At 35.7% G+C, this 23,282-nt stretch overlaps 1 protein-coding gene across 3 annotated transcripts in view; it reads left to right on the plus strand.

Annotated features, from left to right (window-relative positions):
- Positions 1-23,068: 23,068 nt before the first annotated feature.
- Positions 23,069-23,282, plus strand: part of Thumpd2 (THUMP domain containing 2) — a 49,715-nt gene continuing 49,501 nt past the window's right edge. For 2 of the 3 annotated variants that reach the window (XM_046425382.2, XM_046425404.1), the window contains exon 1: positions 23,069-23,211. In XM_046425382.2, coding sequence (XP_046281338.1) covers positions 23,086-23,211 — 126 coding nt within the window. In that variant the 5' untranslated portion in view covers positions 23,069-23,085. The remainder of the gene's footprint in view (positions 23,212-23,282) is intronic. The other variant, XM_046425398.2, reaches the window with a different exon arrangement.

The following is a 23,282-nucleotide window of genomic DNA, read 5'->3' on the forward strand; positions in this document are numbered from 1 at the left end:
TCCTATGTACATATAGGACTGTATCACAGTGAATCTCACCATCATGTATATCCACAAGAACCTAATTTTTAAAAAAACTACAGTAGCATAAAGATTTTTAGAGTAGAGGAAAGGAAATGGGGAATGGAGGAGGGGAGGAAAGAGGAAGCACTAGAGATTAAATTGGAGCAAATTATATTCCATACTTTTATAATTGCATCAAAATGAATCATAATGTTACACACAATTAAAAAGAACCAATAAGGGCTGGGGATGTGGCTCAAGCAGTAGCGCGCTCGCCTGGCATGTGTGCATCCCGGGTTCAATCCTCAGCACCACATACAAACAAAGATGCTGTGTCCCCCAAAAACTAAGAAATAAATATTAAAAAATTTTCTCTCTCTCTCTCTCTCTCTCTCTCTCTCTATATATATATATATATATATATATATATATATATATCTTTAAAAAAAATTAAAAAGAACCAATAAAAGAAAGCAATTAAAAAGACAAAAATAATATGCAAAGCACATATTAAAAGAGAGACTACTCCTAAAAGAATCAAAAGATAAGGCTGGGGTTTTAGCTCAGTGGTATAGCGCTCACCTAACATGTGCAAGGCCTGGGTTTGATCTTCAGAACCATATAAAAATAATAAATAAAATAAAGGTATTGTGTTCAGCTACAACTCAAAAATAAATATTAAAAATTTAAAAAGAACCAAAAGATAAATTCAAAATAAGGAAAATCAACATCAATAATAATGGTGATACTCTTCCAAATTTATCTAAGTCAAGCTCCAGACAAACAAGAAACACCAACAATATATTTGGAAACTAAGTAGGAAGCTCTATAAAAATTTTAAATGCACATACAAATTTCACTTCTAGTAAGTTATCTTCAAAGTCTACTAGATCATGATTATACCAAAACACTGTTTATAAAAGCAGAAGACTGTTGGATGTGGTGGTGCACACTTGAAATCCTAGTTACTCAGGAGGCTGAGGCAGGAGGATCAAAAGTTAGAGGCCAGCTTGGGCAACTTAGAGAGACCCCGTCACAAAATAAGAAGCTTAAAAAGCAGGCTAGGGGGTCTGGATTGCAGTTCAGTGGTAGAGCACTTGTCTAGCATATATGCAGCCCTGAATCTAATCCCCAGTACTGAGAGGGAAAAAAAGCAGAAGGTTACAAACAACCTAAGTGCTCATCACTTGGAAGGAGACCAGTTAGATGAATTAAATATTTATCAACTGTGGAATGAAATTGATCAAATTATGCTTTTACATATATGAATATACCACAGTGAATTCTACCTTTAAGTATATTTATATACCTATATCTTTAAAGCATCAATTAAAAACAGCAAATAAATAAAAGGAAGATCAATAGAGTAGAGAAATGAGAATAAGGGAAGAGAGGAGGGGAAAGAAAGAGGAAGTACTGGGGACTGAAATGAAATGCATTCTAAGCAAACGTGATTATGCCGAAATGAACCCCAATAATATGTATAACTATAAGGCACTAATAAAAATATTTTTAAAAACAAAAAATATGTTATTTGCATGAATAAAAACAAAATATTACAGCCCTTTGAACTATGACATGTTTTACTATAATTTTGATTTTTAAACTAAGAGCACTTTTTCAGACTGACTCGTGGAATTTTATTAATCACTATTATGCATATATAATATGTGTGCAGGCCTATGGGAAAAGGGGCAGTGTCTAACTTATTTTTGGGATATGTAAGGAGGCTTACTACCCTAGACATATAGTGGGTATCCTTCAAAATCCATATGTTAAGTCCTAATACCCAATGTGATAGTATTAGAAGGAGGGGCCTGTGGAAGTGATGTGATTATGTTGTTTAAAATTAAAATTATAAAAGGTAAATGAAATAAATTGGCTAAAGGATTCTTCAATTTTCAAGTTTTCTGAATCACTTTTAGGTTTGGAGTTGAAGAAATTTATATTTTGCCATAGGATATCATCCTCTGTGCTCTACTACTATCTCCAAGATAATCTTCAAAAATGCTGATACATGATACTTTAGTTTTGATGCTAGAACCATCTATATTTTTATTAGAAGAAACTGGAAGGCTTATAGACATAGATGATATGATCTATTGATTGAAATACCAAGAAGTTGCAATTCTTTGGTTCATGCATGCAGACAGAGATAATTGCACCATGACTGCTGCTTATTGACAATGATTATAAGATGCCATTGAATGTAAGTTCATCTTAATTTAAGGTATTAAAATATGAAAAAAGGAGCACTTCATTATTTTTGAAATGCACTAAATGAAAAGACTCATGTATAGAACAATATACAAGCAAAGCCATTTGGGTAAATATGGGCATAAATAATACCTGAAATTTGATTATGGATGCAAAAAACGCCTATGGAAGAACACACACGCACATAATCTATTGTCTGAGGAATGAGAGTAGGATAACTAAGAATGAAACAGGAAGGAGAACTTCATTGTATAACCTTTGTGTCTCATGAATTCTAAATACTGGGAATGTATTATCAACTGGAAAAATAAAAACATTAAAACTTTTCAGAATTGCTTTTGCTGTTTTGAAAATAAATTTGGAAGTGAGGTGTCATTTTATTCTGACCACAAATTAAAGCAACAGTTTTCAATGCCAGATAGAAATGTGTTTATATAAGAAGCAGTTAAATTCATAGCTTTATGCAGTTATTTCAAGAGCAAAGAGAACCCCCAAAGGATGCATTATCACAAGTAAAATCTAAATGAAAGTACAAATCAGTTGGTAAGGCACTCCAGGGCAGCCATTTATATCCTTACTTGTTAAGTGCAAATATATACTAAAAAGCTTCATAGCACAGGGAAATAAAAAAAAATGTCATTCCTAATCCATCCTTTTGAACTATATGTACACATACAAAAGGACAGCAGTCCTTCATCAAAAAACAACTGAATGGCTATTATCATGGGAACATAGAGGACTAACTTCAAGGACTTCAGATTCTGGTGGGGTTAAAGATAAATAACCCTATGTTAGGATTCAATGGGGGAATGTGTGCAGGCCTATGGGAAAAGGGGCAGTGTCTAACTTATTTTGGGGATATGTAAGGAGGCTTACTACCCTATACCAATAGTTGGTATCCTTCAAAATCCATATGTTAAGTCCTAACATCCAATGTTATAGTATTAGAAAGTGGGACCTGTGGAAGTGATATGATTAGGTTGTTTAAAATTAAAATTATAATAAAACGTCAGAGTTTGAAAGGGCTGTAATATTTTGTTTTTATTCAGTGAAATAATATTTTGATTAATAAATATGTAGTAATTAATTTAACTGATCTCCTTCCAAGTGATGTAATTAGGTTGTGGGGGTGGAGCCCTTATAAAAGAGACCCTCCTGCCAAAAAGAAAAAAGAAAGAAATAAAAATAATCCCTTGCCTTCTTATCCATGTGAGGACAAAATAGAAGTATGTATCCAAGATATGGGTTCTCAGCAAACATCAAATCTGCAAACATTGATCTTAGGTTTCCCAGCCTCCAGAACTATGAAAAATAAATTTTTCCTATTGATAAACCATGCAGTTTATGGTATTTTGTTATAAAAGCCTAGACAGACTAAAATATTTATCCTAGGAACGGACACCGAGACTGAAACTTGAAGGCCTTCACTGAAACAAGCTCAGTGGAAGCTGGGTTCAAATTCTGCTCAGAGGATTAATTTACCTCCACTTTTTTAGTACATCCTACATAAAAATTCACAATTCTATTATTTCTCATAATCTCAATCTCCCCTTTTATACTAGCTTTTTCTTCTCAACACAAAACTATGTTCATTTCTTCCATCTTTGTTGTTTGCTTCCATGCCCCCTTCAGAATACTACCCTACTTTTTTTCATTCCTGTACAGTCTATTTATAAAACATGCTATATATGCTACCTCTGCTCCCTTAGCTTCCATTCATTCTTCTTACTACCTCATTCATTGCCCAAGTAGCCCATGTACTCTTGACTAATTCAATTAATACTTTGCCGTATCTTCCTTGACCTCCTATCTTTCTCCTTAGCTTCTAAAATCTTTCAGTGACTCTCCACTGACTTTATTATAAAAATTCCTGCCAATGGAATTTTGATGAATTACCTAGCTTAAGAACTTATTTTCATTTCAGAAACAAATGCCTAGAGAAAAGTAGATTAGCATACATCACAGAGAAGTCCAATAAAGTTCATCGTATTTAGTCAGATGACCAATCTCCTGATCCCTATAGGCAGAGTGTCCTCATGGAACAGAGGAAGAACAGACAAAGTCATTTGAACTGACCCTTTCACTAAGAAAAACTAAGAAAGCTATACAAACAAATAAACAAAACTTTAAAAGTATTGACCTCTTGGTGGGTCAAGAATGGAAGACAATAACCAAGGGTAAGTATAGACACTCAAACCTGCAGTTTTCCCAAAAGTATTTGCTTATGATACAAAATAAATTATGAAGCACATTTGTGTTTTGGAGTTCTCTTGGAACCAGCAAGAAAGAAATCAAAGCTATGACACTGCCAAAGGGTAGAACTTATAAACTAATTCCCATTTTCAACTAGAATTATGAAAAGCATGTCCTTGGGGTAGAGTTGAACTGAAAATATCCTAGCAAGGACTTTCAATTTAGCCTCCCATTATCTGCATGACCAGGAATCTTATGTTTTGAACCAAGACTAAGGAAGTCCCAGAAAAGAAGCTTTCCAAAACATCTAGAGAACCAAATGAAAGTCTTCTTTGGGACAAGACACCATCATTCCAGAAGACAAAAATAGGTCCCCAAATATCTTGTAAATACAATGTCCTGCACATTCTTAAAAATAAACAAGAACAAAAGGAAACAAAACACCCTAAGTAGAAAATAGTATATACAAACAACCTACTGATATGTGACGTATTAAAAGTATCACACATGGACTACTTTAAAAAAAAAGCTGCATTTGTTATGTCTAATGAAATAAAAGTCAACAATGAAATTGAGACAGAAAACTGGAAACTATTTAAAAAAGCAAGATTAAAAGAAAAACAGGTAAAAATCCAGGATTTTAAAATGTAATATCTAAAATTATTAACTTAACAGGCATATCTACCTAGCAAGCAGATATGAATTTTATCCCCAAAACCAAAAACAAAATAAAACAAAAATTTAATAGCCTTCAGTGGGTGATTTAAACAATATAATCAAGATAAAAAGAAAATAGTAGGGGCTGGAATTGTAGCTCACTGGTAGAGCGCATACCTGGCACATGTGAGGCCCTGGGTTTGATCCTCAGCACCACATGTAAGTAAATAAATAAAATAAAGGATCCACTGACAACTAAAAAATAAATTAAAAAAAGAGAAAGAAAGAAGTAAATTATAAGACAGGTCAAAAAAACCTATGTAGAATGTATCAAAAAAATCAGAAAAAAAAATATTTAGAGAATAGGTTGAGAACTTATAATAAATATTTCACTGGATTCCCAAAAGAATAAAAATGTGTCAGAGGTGATATTTAAAAAAGAGAGAAGCTGAGAATAAAGACTACTGAAACACATTAATCCACAGATTCAAGAAGAAAAATTCAAGGGGGATTCATTAAAAGAAAATCACACCTAAAAATATCATAATGAAAGGAAGGGGGAAAGACTAAGAGGAAATCTAAAAACAGCCAGGGTAAAAAGGACCTGTAAAAGATCAAAGGTTAGAATTACAACTGACTTCACAATGACAACAATAGAAACCAGGAAACAGTGGAATGTCTTCAAAATGGGAATGCTGGTGGAAGCAAATACCAATCTAGAATTTCATATACAGGAAAAAAATCTTTCCAAAATGAAGAGACAATATTGACATTTTCAGATTTATAAAAAGAAGCCAAGTTGTCACCAGAAAGCCTGTGCCAAAGGAAATTCTAAAATATATACTACATGTAAAATAAAAATGCAAGGTAGAAGCTTCAAAATGCAGCAAAGAATAAAGAATAAGTAGATTCATAAGTATGACAGAATAATTGGCTGTATAAAATAAAAACAATATGGCATTTAAAAATATTTAGAATAAAATTACCTGGCATCAATAGCATACAAGTTAGAAGAGTAGTAAATGGAATTAAACTATTCCAAGATTCCTACATTATCTGGGAAAAGATTAAAAATCTTGGCTAACATTATACTTTCATAAATTGTTACTATTTTAATAACTATAAATGCATTTTTTTAATTTTGAGGGTGATCACTAAAAGAATGAAATGTGTAATTTTCAAATGGTTGGTAGATACTTGGGATGTGGCTCAGTGGTAGAGCATGTGTCCAGCATGTATAAGACCCCTGAATTCAATTCAGAGATTCACAAAGAAAAAAAAATGGCAGATTTTTTTCAAAAATGAATACAAAAGAAGTCAACAAGGAAAAGAACAGAAATAGGGTGGGTGAGACAAAAAGAAGGTACAAAATAAGATCATAGCTTTAAATCTTAAAAGTAGAAATTTCTGTAAATGGACTGAATCTCTCATTAGAAAGTCTTCCTGCCCAGTCATAGGAAGTGATGGAAAAATCACAAGCTTCCTTTGGGCACAAATGGAGGCATGCTGCCTTGCAGGTTTTGCAGAACAGAACAAAATGTGTGTTTCCTTGTAGCAACTTGGTCAACTGAGTAAGAGAGAGGAAGGGTCTGGGCCTTTTTGTGCCCACTTCCTGTTACCAAGAATACCAAGAAAATAATAATAATTCACTTTTCCTTTCAGGTAGATGTGGGAGAAATGTAGGTCAAAAATATTACAATAATTGGAGCTGGGGTTATGGCTCAGCGGTAGAGTGCTCGCCTAGCACATGAGAGGCCCTGGGTTTGATCCTCAGCACCTCATAAAAATAAGTAAATAAAACAAAGGTATAAATATATATATATTACAATAATTGATAAAACTAGGGTAAAATCAGGCCACTCCCATAGAAACATTTAGCATTCTAGTATAGACCCTTGCAATATATTTGTTTGAGGGGTGAGAGAAGAGGTTAGAAAGAGAAAAAAGTGAGAATACATATAAGGCAAGTCCCTTTTTTTTTTTTTTTTGTACTGGGGATTGAACTCAGGGTCACTCAGCCACTGAGCCACATCTCCAGCCCTATTTTGTATTTTATTTAGAGACAAGGTCTCACTGCATTGCTTAGCACCTCACTTTTGCTGAAGCTGGCTTTGAACTTATGATCCTCCTACCTCAGCCTCCTGAGCCCTGGGATTACAGGCACAAGCCACTGCACTTGGCCATATAAGGCAAATCTTAATAAAGCTATAAAATCTATGCGAGTAGGAAAGATTGAAGAAAATATGAAATGTTTTTTGGGAGTTGTTAGGACAAAAATAAAGAACAATAGAAAATACAAATGATTGAGAGAGAGAAATAAAGAACTGATTAATACAAAATTTCAGGTGACATATAATTCTTCCAATGCTGTTTGTCAATCTACCCACATAGACCTAAAAATATGTCTCACAAAAGCACTTTCTTAAAGGGTGCATTTTTCAGCTAAAATTGGAAGCAGTTTCAAAGTGCTCAAATAGAGTTAGAACTAAGATCACATCTCAATCTGTCCATTTTTTAAAATACCCCTAAAGCAGTCACCTCAGAAAGAGAAAAATATAGCCTCTTTTTAAAGACCTCCAAGAAATATTTTATATGTCACCTTGTTGATTAACTTCAGCAGTTAACACTATATCTTTTATACATTAAATGAACTATCATTCAGAAGCTTAACAAGAGTTTCTTTTAAAAAAAACTAAAAGAAAAACTAAAGTAATTTACCCTATAACTTAAATGCATTTTTTAAATTTTCCTCCCAGTAAACAGGTATTATACCAGCTCCATAAGGCTGGTGGAAAGATGCCTTGTTGAACTTTCAAGCAGAGTTCCCCACAAGAAGATTTACAAAAATAGGAATTTGTATGAAAATGAAAAGAACAGAAAAAGCAATTGCTCTTCATCATCACTGCTGGGCAGATCTGGTGTCGGTGCAAGATTTATAGTGCTGAAGTGAATTGCTTGACTTTGTGGAAATCAATGAAAGTAAAACTCAATTTAAACTTTTTATTAAAATAACATAAATTTAAGATGTGCCTTTCCTGTCATAGTAAATCATTAATATTAGTAAGGATTACTAGAGGTAGAACCAGAAAATCATCATTCGAGTGCATGAATTATGTCCTTGCAAGTAGACTATTGGTCCTTTAGGACTCATCAAGAAAAGAAAAACTGAACCAATGCCATAAACCCCAGGCACACCACACTGCACTATAGCATTCATGTTAGCATCCCCAGAGATGGTGATTGGTGTGGCCAAGTCAATTAGACAGCAATGTGCATCAATTATCAAAATAACTGAAATTTGGAAAGCAAACATGTTATACACTGTTCTTTTCAAACAGCAGTACAACTTGACAACTGACAGTGATGTAAAGAACATACACTGATGGTGTGACACTGAACGAGCCCATGCTGCTGGCTGGCTGTATTGGACCTAATCCTAAAGAAGAAAAAAAAAAAAAAAAAAACAAGTAAAACAAAAAAACAACCAGAATCATATGCATTTTAAAGCTAACATGTAATTCATAAAAGACTCCTAAGGATTCAGAAGGTGGTCAGGAAATAGCAGCCAAAATTTACTAAGGGGCTTACAAACTAGTGCCTGAGCTTGACTCCTCTCCCTGGATGCTCATTATAAAGCAAGGTTGCAAAAACCCCCAAGGGCATATGAGCTCAGAGGGGGGAAATGGCATTTTAAGGGCATGGTGCTATAAAACAGGAGACAACAACCAATGACACATAGCTGACAGAAATGGATTGATGAAAGAAACATATTAAGAATTTAAGGTAAGCATAAAATCAGGAATCGATTACAGAATACAGAAACAGGAATTTTGAAGAACCAATGAAGACCTCTGAAAGGCAGCATGGATACAGCAGAAAATGAACTTAGGTAGCTGGAAAACCAAGTAAAACAAGCCATCCATGAAGGATCCAGGAATGGATTAACAGATGGAAGAGATGTGGGATATTACAAATTCATACAAGAGAGATGGGAGTGTTACCATCTGTATCATCATATATCCAGGCTAAACAAAAGTAAACAGGCTAAACAAAAGTAAATATTTGAAGAACTAATGACTAATAATTTCCCAGAATTAAAGGTGAATTACCTCAGATTACCAAACAAAAGAGAGAAGAAAAAGAAATCCAAATCTAGACATCAGTGGGGAAAACTCAAGAACTTCAAAATCTAAGAAAAAAAGCAACAAGCTTTCAGAAAGAGAGAGCATCTCAACTATGAAGAATAAAACTAGAGTTGTTATCAGTCTTCTGAGACAAAAATATTTTTAAAGTGTTTCAGGAAAAGAACACTGGACACAGAATTTTATGTCCAGTAAAGCTATGGTTTAAATATAGAAGGCAATAAAGATATTCTTTGTATGTAGAGCTTCAGAAGGCTATTCAAAGACCTACTGTGAAAAATACTCAGAAAAAGTAATCTGGCCAGAAGCAAAATAAACAAATAAAGCCAGATATATGGAAGTTAGAGTGAGAAAAATAATTCAGTAAAATTTATTTTATTTAAAACAGCAAGAACAAAAAAATGAATATCCATAATAATCCAGAAGTAAAACTAAATTATAAAAAATGAATTTCTACAAGGAGGAGGAAAGTAAAAGTTTCACTCAGAGAGAAGAAAGACTATTTCACAGAAGGTTAAGAAACTTCTTCAAAAGACAATGCCAAGACTCAAAGTCAGACAGCCTGACTCAAAGTCTATAGTCTTCGGGTGGAAGACATGGATAGTTATAAAAGCAGGAACTGTGAAAGGAAACGCAGACATAAATGCATGTTTTTAATTGGTCTTAGGTAGCCAAGAGAGAGAGAAAATTTTTGCAATGTTTAACTACCTAATCATCCCAAGAAAGTCTGATTTATTCAATGGGAAGAAGGAGAGGAGAAATAAACAAAAGTACGATAAAGAGAAAATATGAATTAGATAATCTCAAAAACCCCCAAATATTTCAATAATTAAAATAAGTGTAAATAGTTAAACTAACCAGTAAAAAGAAATAGGGTATCAGATTCATTTTAAAAACAAAAGTAAGATGAAAGAATAAATTATCAATGGAAACAAATATAGAAAGTCAAAAATGAAGGGAAGGAAAAAGATATAATAGGTAAGTATGTACCAAAAGAAAGCCACAAAAGCAATTTTAATATGAGAGAAGAGTGAATTCAAAACCAAGATAGCATGAGAAAATATAAATATTATGTTAAGAAAATGTAAATCAAAAAGGTACAATGATGACATATATAAATGTACCAAACAACATCATGTCAAATAATAATTGTTAACATTTACGGAGTGCTTCCCATATTTCAAGTGCTGTGTTAAAAGTTGACATGTATTAACTCATTGTATCCTCAGTACCCCTGGTGGGTGAATATTATTATCCTTCATTTTACAGAGTAAGGAACTGTGGCATAACGGCAGTATGTAAAAACGTGGATGTGTAATCGATGTGATTCTGCAATCTGTATACGGGGTAAAAATGGGAGTTCATAATCCACTTGAATCAAATGTATGAAATATGATATGTCAAGAACTTTGTAATGTTTTGAACAACTAATAATTAAAAATAAAATAAAGACAATGGAGTAGGAAAAAAAGAACTTAAGACTTACATTAGCATGATCTAACTAACAATGTAACTCAGAGGTCACATTCTCATCCTCTATGTTCTGCAATTATTCTAGATTATAAAGTAACAACTGACAGGTTTCTAAGGAGTAAATCAAGAATAAATTATTATGTTAAAATATTTTATCATACCCTAAAGACATTGATAGATCAATAGACAATGAATAAACAAAGTGATAGAATAGGGACAACAAATTATGACTTACAAGCTGGCTGCCAATTTTTGTAAATACAATTTTATTGGAAGACAGCTAGGCTCATTCACTTACATATTTTCTGTGACTGCTTTTCCACTAGCACACAGCTGAGTTGTTATGACAGAAACCACATGCTCTGCAAAGTCTAAAATATTTATTATTTGTCCTTTCAGAAAAGGATGCCAGTACCCGCTGCAGAAGATTTAAGCAATAAAATTAACCACCTCAACTATTAATATATGGAGCATTTTATAGGCAGAGTCTACATGTCTCTCAAAAACAGCGTCAAATTCGTTACTGCAAAGCCCTTAATTCTACCCTCCTTGCACTATATCATAGCTATCCAAAATATAAATAACCCCTACCACAGAATTAGAGAATAAACAAATATAAGGATGGGGTAAATAAGATGGAAATTGTGCCTTAAGAAAGGCCATTTGAGGGCTGGGGTTGTAGTTCAGTGGAAGAACGCTTACCTAGAATGTGTGAGGCACTGGGTTTGATTCTCAGCACCACATACAAATAAAAAAAAATAAAGATCCATCAACAACTAAAAAATATTTTTTTTAAAAAAAGGGCATTTGAATGTAATAGAAAAATGCATGGATCTTTAATGCTAGAGGTCTATATCAGTAAAATATCTGAATGCAACTGTGAATACTTGTCAACAAATCTTTAATAAGCATTTACTAAACAGATACTTGAAACACCTACTGGACACATCTTGAAGAAGAAAAAGTGAGATACAAGTGGCTAAGAGCTTGGGCATTTGGTGGAGCAGCTGAGCACACATTGTCCCTTAGCTCGGTATGTCTTTGGGGGACTCACACAACTGCTCTATGCCTCAATTCCTGACCTGTCAAATGAGGCTAATGATCATACCCACCTGATCATTAGAGTTATTGGGAGTAATAAGTGACATAATTTAATGAAAAGGGCCTAGCATCATTCCTAGCAAATAAAGTTCAGGGCAGATGCGATTGAATAGTATCTATTGGGGATAGATACAAATAATTGACAAACCACCAGGACTCCAGGAACAATTTCTTTTATTATTTTTTCCTGATACAGCAGCTGAATGCAGGGTACTCATGCTTACTAAGAATGTCGATGTATAGAAAAAAGGACATTGCGGGAAAGGAGGTAGGAGAAAGAGCCCTTATCTCTGACAAAGAGAGAATAGAGCTCAAAATGTAAGGAAATCCAAGTTTAAGGGGTTATCTTGTATTGTTTTGGGAATGCATCCTAATAATGACTGGCATGAATGTTAGCACAGAAGTTTTATGGTCAATACCATAGAAAGCAAGATGTTACTGCTAAGGTTTTCTCCAGTGGGAAATCAATTTTAAGAATAGACGTGAAAAGAACCTTTTCTCTGAAAGTCTATAACCACAATGCTGAAGATCAAAAGGCTATATCTCATTTCTGAAAAGAAAACAGAAAACAGGGTTATCAAACTTAAAAAATAACAAACTTCACCAAAATGTAGGAGATCCATTTCTTAATATCCAGGCATCAAAAATAAAAAGTAGAGCAAGAAAAATTTGCAAAGTTTGTGACTCAACCATCTGGTTCAAGAGCAGAACTTGGATCTACAATGTGTAATAACGACACTTTGGGTGGGAGGAGTTGCACATGTGTTTACACGTGTCTGGGTAAACATTTTAATTTGAACATTCAAACTCAAAGAATAACCAAAATTTCTGCAACATGGGAAACCTAAAATGGAAGATTAGAATACTTTATCATTTCAGATGAAGTAACTTCACAAGGTTGCACTTCTTTTTTGTAAGATTGGGAATGTCAACATTTATCTATTTAAATATAAACAGTAAAAAAAAATTGTTATTTTTTGCTGAAAAAGTACATAGTTACAAAATTACTTTATAACAAAGTTACAAAGCTGAAATTGTATAATGAGCTTCATGTGATCTGGGACTCTGTAAAATGTGAAAATCTCTCCTATGTGATCATTGGAAATCTTTAGACCCAGTATCTTTTTATAGCTTTTTTTTCCCCTTCGTGTTTGTAAATCTTCATAGAGCAGCTTGCTTTATTAACTCATCAAGCCTTGTCTGTAATTACCAGCATTGGTCATTTCAAATAATGATCTAAAAGTATTCCCAAAATAAATTCTGAAAAATTAATAACTGAAGTTGTATCATTGTTCTCATTAAATGACAGACTGATCATATTAAAACCCTGTATTTAAATAAATTATACTATCAACTCCAAAGAAAAATAAACAGAACTATTTCATTTTAACACTTCATCTACTGATCTACCTTTTCCTGGTCTGTATAAGGGAAAATTTTTCTTTGACTTCTAAATATTTTTATTGAAGTGGACCTAACATGCACAAAATATATAGCTATGTTCATCTTCAAAATCATAGAAGCAATACTAAGCAACTTGAAATTTAACACACATTTCTTTCTGACATTTATTTATTGAAGTATTTGCTGAAAAAAAGTCATACCATAAAAATCTCATTTCTGTAGGCAATGTTAGTGCTAATACAATCAAGTGGAATAAACAGAAAAAAGCTTATAAAAACCTGTTTCCAGTGGTGATTACTATTTTTTAAACTTGTTCCTTGGGTTATATCTTATCACACTCCTGCTTACACTTTATCCAGGATGTAAGATTGGATGTAAGATTTTCAACGTCTGTCAGGTGTTCAAGCCTGGGTAAAATAAACAGTTTTCAATTTGTGCCATAAAACTTTAGATCAGAAGGCCATCAAAATAACTCCAGGATAAAAACAGAACACAGAATGGACCAGATAAAACATTTTTTTACTCTCCTCTGACTTCATAAGCCAAACAAAACTGAAAACACATAACTGTGAACTATCAGCCAGTCCTAGACCATGTCCCTTGGGAGCCCTGACCTCCAAACTTCTGCTTGTTCTGCATGATTTTTTTTTCTTAAGCAAAAGTTCATGATTATCAATTGCCTAATGAGGACACAAGGGTCTCCATCTATTGTTGCTGTTTGGATAAAGGTAAAGCTGTGTCCCTCTTTTTGGCTATTTTTTAAAAAGAACAGCCTTCCTTTGATTTTCAGTGTTTGTTCTATTTCTCACTCCCTGAGTACATTAAAAATTAATAATAATAATAATAATAATAATAATAATAATAATAAGGCTTTTCTTTAGAAAAATAAGACAAGGGTTAGCTAATGAAGAATTTCTTCACTGAGCTCCCACGAGAGCAGGGGTCTTCAAGGGGTCCCAGGTCCAGGTTTTGGGAATTAAGAGCAAATGATGGAGCATGTTGGGAAAGGTTGGCAGGCCAGGCAGAGGTTTACTGAAAGCCAAAGAAAACACCTTGGGAAAGCAGTGGGTTGAGCTGTAAAGTAACTCAAGCCCCTGAGGACACAGAGGAACTGGTTTTTGTGGGGCTGTGCTAGTTTCCCACCCCACTTCTCCACTGGATGGATCTTAGGTTGATTGGCACCTTGATTGACAGCCAAATTTGACATAATTTCTTCTCTACTGCCCATGCATAAGTTTCTTCCCTGACTACCTTCCAACCCTGCCTCCAGAAAATGCAGACAGCGGAAACAACTGGCGATACTAATGACAGGACAACAGGACACATGTTAAATTTAGGTTAGTCCCTTGGACTATTAAGCATGCTCCAGATTGGGGATTTCCCTTCAGGGTCTCTAATTCCTCTTGTTGTCTACTTTCCTCTTTTGAATGGCAAGGTGGCTCAGTTTTTCCTCACAGGCAGGGTCTTCGGGTAGAACATTGGGTGGGTGTTGAGAGCCCTGGGTGGAGCTGAGAGCCCTAAGATGTGGTCTCTTCCCCATATATCATCTTCTACCTAACATAATGGACTTCAGTGTTAGATGACAATAGCCAATTATATCAATAATTCTAGCCCAGGAATATGGATATCTTGGCATTTTTTAATTGCTTTATTTTTTAAATACATGACAGCAGAATGCATTACAATTCTTATTGCACATATAGAACAGAATTTTTCATATCTTTGTTTGTATATAAACTATGTTCACACCAATTCATGTCTTCATACCTGTACTTTGGATAATGATGTCCATCACATTCCACCATCATTGCTAACCCCCTGCCCCCTCCATTTTCCTCCCACCCCTCTGCCCTATCTAGAGTTAGTCTCCCATGCTCCCTCTCCCTACTCCACCTTATATCACAGAAAACAACCGCCATTTGTTTTTGGGGGGATTGGCTAACTCCACTTAGCATTATCTTCTCCAACACCATCCATTTACCTGCAAATGCCATGATTTTATTCTCTTTTATTGCTGAGTAATATTCCATTGTGTTTATATGCCACATTTTAAAAATCCGTTCATCTACTGAAGGGCATCTAAGTTGGTTCCACAGTTTAGCTATTGTGAATTGTGCTTCTATAAACACTGATGTGGCTGTGTCCCTGTAGTATGTTGTTTTTAAATCCTTTGGATATAGACCGAGGAGAGGGATAGCTGGGTCAAATGGTGGTTCCATTCCAAGTTTTCCAAGGAATCTCCATACTGCTTTCCATATTGGCTGCACCAATTTGCAGTCCCACCAGCAATGTATGAGTGTGCCTTTTTCCCCACATCCTCGCCAACACTTATTGTTGTTTGTCTTCATAATAGCTGCCATTCTGACTGGAGTGAGATGGTGTCTTAGAGTAGTTTTGATTTGCATTTCTCTAATTGTAGAGATGATGAACATTTTTTCATATATTTGTTGAATGATTGAATATCCTCTTCTGAGAATTATCTGTTCATGTCCTTGGCCCATTTATTGATTGGGTTATTTGGTTTTTTGGTGCTTAGCTTTTTGAGTTCTTTATATACTCTAGAGATTAGTTCTCTATCTGATGTGTGATTTGCTCCCAAGATGTAGGCTCTCTATTGACCTCACAGACTGTTTCTTTTGCTGAGAAAATAGATAGCTTTTACCATTGTCTCTAAAATAATTTTGAAAACCTTTTAAAATGCTTTACACACCAATTAATAATTTATGTGCTGGAGATGTAGCCCTGTTGTAGAGTATATGCTTAGCACATACAAAGCCCTGAGTTCAATTTCTAGCATACCCTCCCAAAATAAGTAATAATTATGTACATGATTTTTATAAATACCCCAAACATAATAGAAGTAAAATCAGAGGAAGATTATGGAGAAACTCATTCCAGTATCAATCTTTTTCCCATCTCTTTGCTTTCATGATTAATGGGGTTCGGGAACTCATACTGCTTTTAAGTCTACCAAAGCAAGCCAAAAAGCCAAGAAAACAAGGGTATCAGCTGCCATAAGCCAGAGAAATGCCCCCTACTGGTTATGCCCCTTTCCTGTTTCTAAAAAGAGAAACATGTTGCCATTGTAATGTCCTACTATGTCAAATCTTACTAAAATAAACCAAACTTCAAATCATCCTTTAGAAAGAAAACAAAATCCTCCATATGCAACAACCATGGATAAACCTGAAGGATATTATGCTAGGTGAAATAAGCCAGTCACAAAAGCAAACACCATATGATTTCATTTATATGAGACACTTAAAATAAACTCGTTGAAAAAAAGAGTAAAATAATTGTTGCCAGGAGGTAAAGGAAAGTTTTGCTAATCAATGAGCCAATGAAGTTCTAGAGAACTGTTGTACAATGTGTCTCTGTGGTTAATAATGCATATTGTGCATTTAAAATTTTGTTTAGAGAATATTCCATGTTCTTCCCACAGCAAAAAAAAAAAAAAAAAAAAAAAGGAAGGAAAATAGCACCAGGTTAAATCAAAAAATTAAATTGGGTATGGTGCATGCCTGTAATCTCAGCAGCTAAGGAGGCTAAGGTAGGAGGATCCCAAATTCAAAGCCAGCTTCAGCAACTTAGTAAGACCCTGTCTTTAAATAAGATATAAAAAAAAGGGCTGGGGATGTGGCTCAGTGGTAGAGACCAGACCACTTATTATTAAATGTGACAAAAAGGAGAAATTCATTTAACCTTTATGATCTTCACTACCTTCTATTGTAGGAACAAAAATGACTATAACCTTTCTGTCCAACACATTCAACTACCTCAGTGATTCATTAAATATGTAATGAACACTAAAACAAATCACAAAAGCATCAGGGGAGCTCTCACATACATATTAATCTATAGAAGACCTTCTTTCTGTCTTTTTAGAAAGCTAGCTCCTGGTGCATGGGCCTCTTTATGCTGGTTCATATACATACCCCATCACCTAGAGAGCTCACATAATTATTATTTTTTAAAAAATAATTGTTTTTAATTTGCAAATTCAAACTTCAGAAACTAATGTTAACTTTGGTTTCCAAAGACTGTACACTGTAAAAATGTCTAATGGGAATATGAGATAGACAGAAGGCCTTGTAATCACAGCATAATCAAGGTCAGCCTTCAACCCAACCCCTGCCTTATCTGTTGTTAACAGATTCAAACTTTATTTGCCCTTTGCAGAACATATATTAGCTATATTATACCTTCAGAAAATGAATCCAGTATTTAAGATTATGTCATTTCATTCTCTGTAATCATGCCTTTATCTGAGTATTTAAAGATACCTCAAGTGTCCAGAGTAAACTCTAACTAGGAGGGTCAGCTTCTCCACCTGATTTAAACTGAAATCCCTGCCCTCTCCTGCATTTCTGATCCCCTTAGTCAGTTCTATTTTTTAAGGCATTTTCACCTTCTAATTTACCACCCTTCTTATTTATGATGATGATGGTGATGATTTTCTCACCTTGCTTGCTCTCAACTAGAGTGTAAATGTCACAGAGGTATCAAACCAGCATGTGTGCTCCAGAGTTCATATGTTAGAAACTAATCTCTAAATTCATATTTTGATAGTATTTAGAGATATGGCCCTTAGGAGGTAATTAGGGTTATGTGAGGTCATGAAGGTGGTGGGGCCACCATGATGGAATTGGTGGCTCTATAAAAAGAGGAAAAGAGACCTGAGTTTGCATGCTTCCTCTCTATTTCTACATGATGATGCAGCAAGAAGGCCCTCACCAGATGCAACCCTTCAATCTTGAACTTTGCAGCATCCAGAACAGTAAGAAATAAATTTTCTTTATATATTACCTATTCTGTGGTATTATGTTTCAGCACTGTAAAGTTAACCAAAACAAACATTGTGAGTTTGTGTGTATGTGCTCATGCAAGTGTATATGTTGGGACTTTGTACATAACACACACTCTACCGCCGATTTCCACCTCCCACCCGCTAAGATGGGCATTTGAAAGGACAGAAAATTTTGTTCACATTCAGTAGACATTTATCAAACACCTATTAGGTAATAGGCACTGGTGAGAGAGAGAGAGAGAGAGAGAGAGAGAGAGAGAGAGAGAGAGAGAGAGAGCTAATAAGTTCCATAGCTTGGAGTCTAGTACGGAAGACAAATATGCAAAAAAAAAAAAAAAATCAAAACCCAATAAGTCAGGAGGAGGAATGTGAGATTTATTTGGTGGTGCAGCATTTCAGTGTTGCAAAATGAAAATTTCTAGAGATATTATACGGCAGTGTGAATGTAGTTAACTACTGAAATATGCACTTAAAAGTGATTAGGATAATAAATTTTATGTTGCATGTTTTTGAACCACAGTACAAAACAATAACAACAACAAAACCGTAAGTTGTTAATTCCTAATACAGGAATAAGACTGAAGAGCTTACAAAAAAAAAAAAACAGGATATTTTTCATTTATCAAAATCTTTGGAAGCAGATTATTGCCCAGCTTTTCAACAACAATCTGTCTTTGCTCTATAATTTAACTCTTTGTGCCTGCTCTGGGAACACTAACTTTCCTTAGAATATGATAAACAAATGGTAAATAAGCATCTATTACACTCTGGGACATCCAGAAATCACCTTAGTGGGAAAGAATCAACAGTCTAGGGGGCCAGAACATCAGACTGTGGTATTTAGAAGTCTCAAAAGGCTTAGAGGATTTGAGCCTGTCTTTTTCATTCCCTTTATAAATAGGTCAGTATTCTACCAATGATCCTATTCATTAATAAGAAAATATTTAAGACTCTTCTTAGCTTCCATTTCAACAAGCTAAATAATTTCAATTCCTTTAACCATTCACATAAAATTTACTTTTCTTAGTTATTTTTATTCTTTTCCCTAAACTTCTCAACTTACCCATCCATGTCAAAAAGAAAATTGTTATAATAAATGTCAGAAAAATATACAGTTAATAAATACACTATTTGTGGTCCACTTTTAAGTAATTAGGCTTATAACAGATAATTTGGATTAATCTTATGCCTTACCAATCTTTCCCCATATTTTCCCTTGTATTTATCAGATTTATTTTATTATTGAGAATTTTTTTCTCCAGTTTTTTAGTATCACTTCAACAGTATCTGCGTAGGAAGCCAACTATAACTTGAAGAAGAGCAAGGAATTTCCAAATCAAGTTATCATCAAAGCAGTTTTCAAAAAAAATATATAAATAGGAATTTTTAAAGTATATATGTACCCAATTTGAAATAGTAGATGCCATAAATGAAATAGTAAATACCATAATTTAAACATCTGAGTGTCACATATGTGAAAGCTAAAAAATTCAAACTGATTTTGTAATGGTGATTACTAGCAGCTGGGAAGGGGATAGGGCCAGAGAAACTAGAGGAGTCAGGAGAATGGAGACCATTGCATAGTTACATAGAAGGACTAGCGTTCACAGTGACCTATTATGTGTTTTATGAAGAACTAAAGGAGAGGAGCTCAAAGGCTCTAAACATGAAGCAGAAGATCCATACAAAGTTGATCTGAGTGAAAGGACAATAAAGCAAACATATTTGTGATTTAGAAGCTCAACTAGTATCCAGTAATTTTATGTATTATGTCCTATTCTAAAGGTATTTTTTGGAAGAACCAAATGATTGCCTATACTTATGCTGCATGCTTTTATTTTGTAACCAAATTGTTTTTTTCTGCCTAGCCAAGTAATTCATATTTATAATACAAAATTACAGTATTAAGTATAAATACAAATATTATAATTATTAAATTTCAAATTTTAAAAAGATTGTGAGAAGATAACCATGACTATGTGTGAATGTGCATCAGATAACTTTCCAGTGGTGCCAAAACCTATTTTTCAAAACACCACAAATGTCTGTGGGTAGCAAGGAATTATATACCTTAAACAAAAAGAAAAACAGAAAAAGATGAATAACTACATAATGAGCATGTTTGCTTGTTCCATATTCTTCATTCAGCTCTTAACGCCAGCCATGGGAAAACTTTGGCTCGATTAAATCTGTGTTCTAAGAAATTGTTCCTATTCTATTCTGCCAAACACCATTCACATAAAAATGAAAATTATTTATTTTTAAGAAAATAAAACTCACATTTGGTTGTTTTGTTTATATGCAGATGACATATGCTTGAGTTTTAAGGTGAATATTTTTCAATTACCATTAAGAAAACCTGCAAAATAAATTTCCATCTATTAGGAAGGAGTACGAATTTCAGGAAAATGAAAGGAGGAAATATCGAAATATGGATATCCTTGCTAGTTTTGAATATTCTGTCACTGTCACTGAACTAAGGAAAAGAGAAAAAGAGTTCCATTCAATGATGAGTGCCTTTAGTTCCAGCTACTCAGGACGCTGACGCAGTAGGATCACTGGAGCATATGTAATATTCAAATAGCAAATTGCAGATGGATATATTAAATTCATCTATAGGAATCAATGGTTCTTTTTCAGTAGAGACATTTTGCTAATGAGAAGAAGAAATGACGGAGGAAGGAGTAATAGGATAGAGAATTCCAGGCAACTCTCCTTCCAGAAAACTAATTATTTTCTTCCAGAAGAGGCAGAACCCCACCTATTCCAACTCATTGCAAGCATTATGTGAAAGGTACTGGTGGATGTGACAAGCTGCTGCAGGGTCCAGAGGAGAACAAATGCACATGAAAACGACTGAAACAAAAGTAACCCCTGACCTTGCTGACCCGAGGCTACTGGAGGGAGAAAGATATCAAAAGGAGGCGGAAGAAGGGAATGTGAAGTGAGGGTTGACTCTGTGAGACTGCAGCCTTCACTCAGCTGCAGTCCCATCCAGTAACAGAAGCTGCTGACCAGTGCTGGGCTGGACAGTCATTCTTTGAATGGCTTTGGGTGGTACTTACATAACCTGGCCCATCCTTACCTGTGTTAGCTTTCTGTCACTGTGATGAAGTACCTGAGATAAACAATTTAACCAGAGGAAAGATTTATTTTGGCTCCTGGTTTCAGAGGCTTCAGTCTATGGCCAGTTGACCCTGTCACTTTAGGTCCTTTGGTGAGACAAAGCATTATAGCTGGGAACACATGATGGAGTTGAGGTGCTTACCTCATGGAGGATGGAAAGCAAAAAGAGAGAGAGATTGAAGAAGGGGACACGTTTCCAGGACATGTCCCCCTATTTCCTCCAACTAGGCCCCACCTCCTTAATTTTCTACCACCTTCCAATAGTGCCACCAACTGATGGCCAAGTTTTCAATGCACAAGCCTTTGGTGGTCATTCCTGATCCAAACTCCCAGCCCTCTGCCTTTACTCTTCAATTCATCTAACTGATTCTCTAACACCTCCTAAGAGCTCTCAGCCTTTCAGCCCCACCCCACTCTACCTCAGACATCTGCACATGCTGCTCCCTCTCCCAAGTCCTCCAAGTTGAACTCACCAGTGATCTTCTTTAGGAAGATCTCCCTGTCTCCTCTTCGTCAGTGCCGCCATAGCTTTCCTGGATGAATCAATGGTCAGTCAGTGAACTTCACCATCTTCTAAGCCTCTGACGGTCCAGACCCTTCCTTGCTCATTTCTGAATCCCCAGGTCAGCCAGGTGAATGGCAGAGAATAGCTGCTCAGGATTTATTGAACAGAACAGGATGCATTTTATCTGTGTGCTTAACCTCTTAGCTATAGGATGTTGGGAGTAATAAAGAGATTTTATAAGCCAGATGTGATGGTGTCCCCTCTAATCCCAGTAGCTTGGGAGGCTGAGGCAGAAGGATGGTGAGTTCAAAGCCAGCCTCAGCAACTTAGCCAGGTCCTAAGCAACTCAGTGAGACATTGTCTCTAAATAAAATACAAAAACAGGCTGGGGTGTGGCTTAGTGGATGAGTGATCCCGGGTTCAATCCCTGGTAACAAAAAAAAAAAAAAAGAAAAGAAAAGAAAACAAGAGGTTTTATGATACTCCCAAGACAGACTTGAGAGTCAGTACCCAAAAGGAGAACAGTTTGGGGGAGAAAATAATTCATCAAAATGGAACTCTGAAAGGTCTTAGGATTGAATCTATGAAAAGCCCATATCTCAAGACCCCATGAAGAATTTTTACAATTCTGCTCTCCATTTGGTGTCCCATTGTGAAGCACATGGGAGGCACTTGCAAAATAAACAGATTTAACAATTTCTGTGTATCTGATTCAATATGTAGTTATAGATTTAATTTAAAGCTGTCCATTTTGTGATATGGATTCTATTCTTCGAAAATAGGATTCTCATTGTCATTTTACAATTCAGAGGTTGTTATTTGTTTTAAATAACTTTCAAATACCGTAATGAGCTGCTCAAATCAGATGGCTCAAACTGGATGAGAAATTTGTTCGTTACCAGGATGGTTAACTAAGTAGTGCAAGAAATGTGGTGTGTTTCAGGAATATAAAGGCATTGTGTTAGAGCACATGAATTTCTGCTCTTGGGGCCCAGGATTGGCAGATTTGGACGGAGTCTTGGTGGACACAACGGGCCTCCTTCTTTGAGGTTAGTGAGAAGGAAGGGGTGAAGGAAAGAGAGAAAGGAGGTGGAAGGAACGGAAGAAAATCCATTATACTAGATATTGAGAAACTTAGGTTCCAGGCTCAGCTATGCTGTCCCTTGACCTCTCTGGGCATCAGTTCTCTCAATTTGAAAAATAAAGCAAGTGGCTTAAGTGATTAATGACAGTCCTCTCACCCGGAATTCTAAACTCAATGCGGTTCCGTGCAGTTAACTAAGGAGAGCCACAGGGGCCGCTCCCGCAGACCCTCGGGTCTTGGGCTCCAGCTCCCGCCCAGGCCCAGGCCTAGGCCCAGGCCAAAGCCGTCTCGGCGCGCGCCTCCGAGAGCGCGGGATCGCGCCGCTCGCGTCCCAGGCCACGTGACGAAGCCGCGGGGCCGCTCCCGGGCCGTCATGGCGGCTGCGCGCCAAGAGCCGGGGTCCGGGCCTGATGGGGGCGTCCGCTTCTTCTGCACCGCGGGCCGCGGCCTGGAGCCGTTCCTGATGCAGGAGGTGCGCGCGCGGCTGGCGGCCACGCAGGTGAGTCAGCCTCGCTGTGCGCCAGGAGGGCAGGCGGCCGTACCCGGTCCCGGTCCCCACTCCCCGCCAGC

Source organism: Marmota monax, unplaced genomic scaffold (assembly GCF_021218885.2).
Source record: "Marmota monax isolate L192 unplaced genomic scaffold, Marmota_monax_Labrador192_F-V1.1 WCK01_AAM20220418_F8-fsc00015, whole genome shotgun sequence".
NCBI lineage: Eukaryota > Metazoa > Chordata > Mammalia > Rodentia > Sciuridae > Marmota > Marmota monax.